The following is a 6,859-nucleotide window of genomic DNA, read 5'->3' as shown; positions in this document are numbered from 1 at the left end:
AATGGCTACTTGCCAACAATGGCTACGCTCTGCCTCCAGGGTCAGAGGCAGCAATGCTTCTGAATACCAGTTGCTGGAAACAGTAGGAGGGGAGAGAGAGCTCTGGTGCTCAGGTCCTGCCTGCTTGCTAGTTTCGCCGCAGGCACCTTGTTGGCCACTTTGAAAACAGGATGCTGGACTAGATGGGCTGCCGGCCTGATCCAGCAGGCTCTTCTTAAATTCTCATCATAGAACAATACATGCATTTAACAAACAAACAAACATGATTTTTTCTTTATTTTTAATTGTGTATCAAATTCATTATTATATACAGGCTTAAAGTGCTGTCCGGTCTTTGGCTCAAGCCACGCCGGATTTGTGCAAGTCACAGACCAGGGGGAGGAAAAAGACAATTGAACAACCCGCGGGGTTTACTGGCCTTCCATCCCGCCCCCCATTGTGGCTATAGGAGGAAGAAAGGAGATGTCTGGAGAGAGAGAGAGAGAGAGAGAGAGAGAGAGAGAGCAGGAAGTCTCCCCAGACCCTTGATGCTCCTCAGAAAGAGTTAGCAATTTTCTCCAGGCAACTGATACCTGACTCTGAATGAAAAGAAAGACACATTACTCTGTTGCATGCACACATGTTCAGAGTAAGAAATCACCTGCCCTCAGAGGAGTCCCTCTCACATGTCTCTGCATGAGTCCATGTCATGGGTGCTCCTCCCGATTGGAAGGAGGTGGTCCTATATTGTCTAAAGGAACATATGACAAGTGTTCCAACTGCTGTGATCCAACCACAGTTGGACCTAGCTCAGGATCATCTATAATGACTGGCAGCAGCTCTCCCCAGGGTTTCTGGAGGGGGAGCATTCCCAACCTTCCCTGAAGATTGAATCTAGAACCTTCTGCATGCAGAGCAGATGCTCTATCACTGAGTGATCCTTCCCTAAACAGAACACAGGGAACTGCCATGCAGAGGCACAGCAGGCAGCTTCATCTGAGGGCAGGTCATTCAACTGGGTCAGGAGCGACTTGGGACGATCCAATCACACCTGAATTACCAGATAAACATTATTTATGCCCAGCTGAGGCTGGCTGGAAGGCTAGCGCAGCTCATCCTTTTCTGCAGGCGGATCTCTCTCTGCACATCGGCAATCCTTTCGCAGCACAGGGCTCTGCTCCAGCCACTCCCCATCCAAAAACGGCTGCCGTACAGAGAAAACAGGAGCACGCAGGGCTCTTAGTTTTAAGCCGAGAAGTTCTGTGGCTCTACCAAGGTCTCCAGAGTGCTGTTTGTGGTGAAGGGGCTTCCTGGGCCCTTCTAGGTGGGCATGGGGCCCTCTCCAAGCCTGGCTCTTTGGACAAGTCTGCTGGGCTGGAACAGTCCCGAAGCCAGCCCTGCTGCGCAAAGGCCTGCTGGAGATGCCCAAGGAGGGTGCTGCAGGCCTCATGGTTCAGGAAGTTGTATTTAGGAAGGAGGGTGGCAAGGCGGGACAGGCAGGTGTGGTAGCCGTCACAGAAACTGTCTGCAGAGCCTGTGGTGGGGAAAGAGAAATCTGTCATGCCATCTGTCAGGGATTCCTTAGTTGCGATTCCTGCCTTGCAAGGGGTTGGACTATAAATGGCCCTCAGGGTCTCTTCCAACTCTACAATTCTGTGAGAGCCAGCTTGGTGTAGTGGTTAAGAGTGGTAGACTCGTGATCTGGTGAACCAGGTTCGATTCCCGGCTCCTCCACATGCAGCTGCTGGGTGACCTTGGGCTAGTCACACTTCTCTTAAGTCTCTCAGCCCCACTCACCTCACAGAGTGTTTGTTGTGGGGGAGGAAGGGAAAGGAGAATGTTAGCCGCTTTGAGACTACTTCAGGTAGTGATAAAGCGGGATATCAAATCCAAACTCTTCCTCTTCTGTGTCTGTGAGCTGGGTACCAGTGCCAGCCACAGAAAGTAATACAACACACATTATTCTTTGTTGAACTTACAGCACCCACTCAGAGGTCAGCAACAGGGGGTTGGACTGGATGACCCTCAGGGGACCCTTCCAACTCTACAGTTCTTTGATTCTATGATTTTATGAACAGAGAATACCCTGCCTTCCATGCTTCCTTCCATACTACACTTCCCAGGATTATTTTGGGAGGGAACTGTGATGATTTAACTGGTATAACCGTGTTATTGCTTTGCTCAGAAAATTTCTCCCTGTAATTTGTTTGGGTGTAAATAGGGAAATTTGACAGTACTGAGGACATGTTGCCAAATGAAGCATGGACCTCATCTATCTCATCATGCAACACCATCATTTATCCCATGGGCTCATGTCCCCCTTCTTATTTCCCCCACCGTCAGTTTTAGACTAAGTTCATTGGGAGCAGAGACTCCAGGATCTTTGAATTCCACCCACAAAGCCCTATGTGCTGTATTATCAATATAGAGTTAAGGTCTCAGCCAGGTAGGAATTCTTCTCAAAGATTTTGCCCATGTCTCCTAAATTCTGGCTAGGGGAGAGAGCAGAGACCAAATGGTCTGACTTCCCTATAAAGTAGCCTCATGAGGTCGGATGAGCAGGTTGTAACTGAGTCAGATCCTGGGTCAATCTAGGTCAGTGCTGTCAGCGCTGATTGACAAGAGGCTCTCTGTGGCAGAGATCCTTCCCGCTGATGACAGCAAACCCTCTTCGGCTGAGTTCTCTCCTTTGCTCCTGGGGCACATTTGCATCATATATCTAAAGAACTATCATACCGCTTGAAATATACTCAGAGTCAAGAGTGGATTTAATGCTCTTTATTCAGCTCATAGTGGTGAGGAGGAATGAAAGTTTCCCCAAAAAATCTGCTTTATATACATTATTTACACAACGGGCTGCATGTGATTGGCTAATTCCAGGATTCTCCTGTAGGCCAATCAGGTTGTGGATTCACTTCCACCTGGAGCTGGATTGGGTGGCTCCTGCGGACTAATCATACTGCTGCATTGTTCTAGGACCAATCAGACTGCTGCATTCTGAATCCTATTGTTCTAGGACCAATCAGACTGCTGCATTTTGGATCCTATTGTTCTAGGACCAATCAGACTGCTGAATTCTGGATCCTATTGTTCTAGGACCAATCAGACTGCTGCATTCTGAATCCTATTGTTCTAGGACCAATCAGACTGCTGCATTTTGGATCCTATTCAACCTAGTACATAACACAGCTTTAAACAGGCATGGCTTCCCCCAAAGAATTCTGGGAGCTGTAGTTTGTTCAGGGTGCTAAGAGTTGCTATTCCTCCTCACATAGCTGCCACTCTCTGAGTGGTCTAACATTCAATCCCTCTTCAAAGGGAACTCTGGGTATTGTTACTCTCAGTGCCTTTAAGAAACTGCAGCTCTCAGGAGTATTTAGGGGAAGCCACGACTGTTCAAATTGGCATCATAGTGTTTTAATTGTATGGTGTGGAAGATCCATTCAGCCCCTCTTCTCTGCCAACCACCTTTACTGGTTCAGACAAGCTCAGTCCTTGCTCAAGTGTTTACACACAGGGGTGTTGTGAGGGACTGGCCCAGGCATGCTAAGCACCAGTTTCTTGCACTGGGCCCTAGATCTCTTGCCTCTTCTAACACTTAAAAAAACAAAAACAAAACAAAACTGGGATCTATTCCCACATTCATCGGTCAGCTCCCCTGTGTTGGATAATTCAGTTGTAAGAAATTAAGTTATGCCATTTCGCGCATCATGTGTGAATGTCACGTCACTCACCAGAGACGGAAGCGCAAGGGGTTGGAAGCTCCTTGAGGAACTGAACAGTCATCTCTAAGATGTCGGCCTTCTCCAGCTTGGAATAGCGAGAGCTCTGGAAAGGAAAGGGAGCAAGAAAGGGTTGCTTTAGGAGTCTCAAAAGCAAGAAAAGGCACAGAGGATGTTGCAAAGGGACCCAGAGATACCAAGTAGTGAAGAGATGAGAAAAGGAAGAGGATTTTGGATGTGAATAGGAAAGAGTGGGCACCCATCTAATGGAGGCTAATGGCAGGGAGACTTTAGGTGGGATGGAGCCACAGAGAGAATGAAAAGATTGCCGGTTCAGCCAGAAGAACTTTTCTGTGCAAACCTTCAATAGCAGAATGTGAACCTGTGCTCCACCCCTAAGTATGCTCGATGTCAAACTCCTTTCATCCCTGACTACTGGCTGAGCTGGCTAACCTGATGGGAGTCCAATAACATCTGGGGGGTGTAGGTTTCCAGCCCCCCAACTAAACCATGGATAGGGCAAATCCATGGAAAAAAGACTGAGGGAAATAAATGTGGTCTCCACTTATTGAGGGAATATGCCTTGAATCCAGGTGAGAGCTCTGGCTAGCCCACCAGTGTGGAATATGGAGTGCTCTAGATGTTGAACTCAGGATGGGCAATGGCTAGAACATGATAAGAGCTTGCTGGATCAAGCCCGAGGCCCCTCTAGTCCAGCATCCTATTCTCACATGGGCCAGCCTGATGCCTTTAGGAAACCCATAGCAGGATTTGAGCTCTTTCCCCTCCTGCAGCTTCCACTGCCAGTAACTGGTATTCAGAAGCAATACTGACTCCCAACAGTGAAACTAGCATTTCAGGCTAGTAGCTATGGATAGCATTCCTCCTCCTCCATGAATCTAATCCTCTGTTAAAGTCTGCGGCCCTCATTGCCTCTAGTGGGACTGCGTTCCATAGTTTAACTATGTGCTGTGTGGAAGAAGGACTTGATTTCATCTGTCCTGAATCTTCCAGCATTCAGCTTCATTGAATGTCCAGGAGTTTGAGAGTTACAAGAGAGGAAGAACAATATTATCTCTACCCACTTACTCTATGCCATGCATAATTTTATATCTATGTAATACAATTTCTACCTTGCTTATTGTAAAAACAAACCAAAACCCCTCGAAACAGTTTACAAAAAGTTAAAATAAAATCAAGAGAAATTTACAACTGTGCTTTAAAACATACAGAAGTCTAAACACTAAAACAGATTGAAAACAAAGTTATAAACTTCTATTCTGTTGCCTGTTGCCTAAACAATGAAGTCCCAAAACCTGCAATCTTCCCACATAAGGGCATTGATCCATCCCGCTGATCATTTTGGTTGCCCTTTTCCAAACCTTCTCCAACTCCACAATACCTTTTTTCTGAGGAGGGGTGATCTGAACGGGGCACAGCATTGCAGAAAAGCAGTTGCACCACTGATTTCCTTGAGGATATTGGCAGCTTTATTTTCAGCTCCCTCCCTTAGGATCCCTGGCATGCCCACTGGGTCATGAAGGATGGCAGCCTAAGTCCTACAGCATCTAGGCAACGTTTCCCAAAATTGGGTCTGCAGCTGTTTTTGGACTACAGTTCTCATCATCCTTGACCTGCTAGCTAGGGTTGATGGGAGTTGTAGTCCAAAAAAAGCAGGAGACCTTCGGGAAACCCTGTTCTAGAGGGCACCCGTTGGCAACACTTGCCTTCTTTGGCCCGATCCTGCAAAGTTCTTACTATAGAAGCTTTCTAGTACTGGCAGGGGGTGCCAACGGGGACGCGACTGGAAGGGCGAGCTACAAAAGGCGCTCTGCAGAGGCTCAGAGGCGCTGTGTGTGTGTGTGTTCTTCCTGTGCTGCAGGGAGACCCAGGACTGAGAGCCACTTACGTCTTTCCCGATGAGAGGCAGGATGAGGGTCTTGAGCTGGTTGAGGCTGTCGTTGATGCGCGCCCGGCGGCGCTTCTCCATCAGCGGCTTGAGGCTCTGCGGGAGGAGAAGCCAGTCAGTCCGACGGGACGGGAGCAAAAGGAGAAGGAAGAGGAGGAGGAGAAGGGGATCCCTCCCCGGGGAAGAAGGCTGGGGAGCGGGGACTGCCTTTGCGGCCCTCACCTTTCTCAGCTGGGTGGCCTCCCCAGTTTTCTTCGGGGAGCCCATCTTGGGGCCGTAAGTCCTCGACGGCGCGTCGGAGCTGAGCGGCGGCATGGAGCGAGGTGGCTGTCGGAGCGGACGCCCAGAGACAGAGAGAGCGTGCTCAGCGAGCGAGTGCGGAGCGAGGAGGAGGCGGATTCAGCACTCCCCGCCCGCCAGAGCCGCTTTTATTGCAGCCGGCCTGCCCCTTCGCGTCCCCGCCCCGTCGCTCCGCCCTGGGCCACCGCGTCGCCGGGGGACGCCCCAGCCCCGCGCTGAGTCCCAGCCCATCTGCTCCGGGGAAGCCGCTTAATCTGCCGCTCCCTTTTGCACTCAAAATCCCGCCTGATGCCTCCTGGCCCTTTGGGAGAGTTACTCGGGAAAGCACCTCTGCAGCTGAGCAACTGTGCTCAGTCCAGACCTCTCACGGGGCACCTTGGAAAGTTTTATCGTGGCCAGTCAGGGGCATTTCTTACTGCCAGCCCCTCGATATTAATAATAATAATAATAATAATAATAATAATAATAATAATAATAATAATAATAATAATAATAACTATCACAGTTTTTGCGTTTGCATTTGCTTTGCATCGCCAACACCTCCAGGTACAGCTGAGAGCGATTCAGACCTGAATTCCTGGAAAGTCACTGCCAGGCAATGTAGATATTGATATTATTAGCTATGGATCTAATAATAATAATGATAATAACAGTAGCAACAACTATTATTATTTTCTGGAGGCCCCATCCCACCCACGCACTAGGCCTTAGCAATGACTCCCTGAAAAGAAAAACTCTGTTGCAAGTACTGATTATTATTTCACAACATTGTTGTTGTTGGTGGTGTTTAGTTGTTTAGTCGTGTCCGACACTTCGTGACCCCATGGACCAGAGCACGCCAGGCCCTCCTGTCTTCCACTGCCTCCCACAGTTTGGTCAAACTCATGTTGGTAGCTTTGAGAACACCGTCTCGTCCTCTGTTGTCCCCTTCTCCTTGTGACCTCCATCT

General features: G+C 48.8%; 1 protein-coding gene across 1 annotated transcript; it reads right to left on the bottom strand.

Annotated features, from left to right (window-relative positions):
* Nucleotides 1–1,098: 1,098 nt before the first annotated feature.
* HES2 (hes family bHLH transcription factor 2) lies at nucleotides 1,099–5,998 on the bottom strand. Its single transcript, XM_083514031.1, has 4 exons — nucleotides 5,833–5,998; nucleotides 5,611–5,706; nucleotides 3,714–3,807; nucleotides 1,099–1,513 (listed from the first exon to the last, which is right to left on the bottom strand). The coding sequence occupies exons 1-4, from the start codon at nucleotides 5,923–5,925 to the stop codon at nucleotides 1,248–1,250; spliced, it is 549 nt and encodes a 182-aa protein (XP_083370157.1). The 5' UTR covers nucleotides 5,926–5,998; the 3' UTR covers nucleotides 1,099–1,247.
* Nucleotides 5,999–6,859: the final 861 nt, after the last annotated feature.

This window comes from Podarcis liolepis (genome assembly GCF_965112155.1).
Source record: "Podarcis liolepis genome assembly, chromosome: 7".
Taxonomy (NCBI): Eukaryota; Metazoa; Chordata; class Lepidosauria; order Squamata; family Lacertidae; genus Podarcis; species Podarcis liolepis.
Note: the sequence above shows the minus strand (reverse complement) of the source record. Positions and strands in the feature narration are given on the sequence as shown.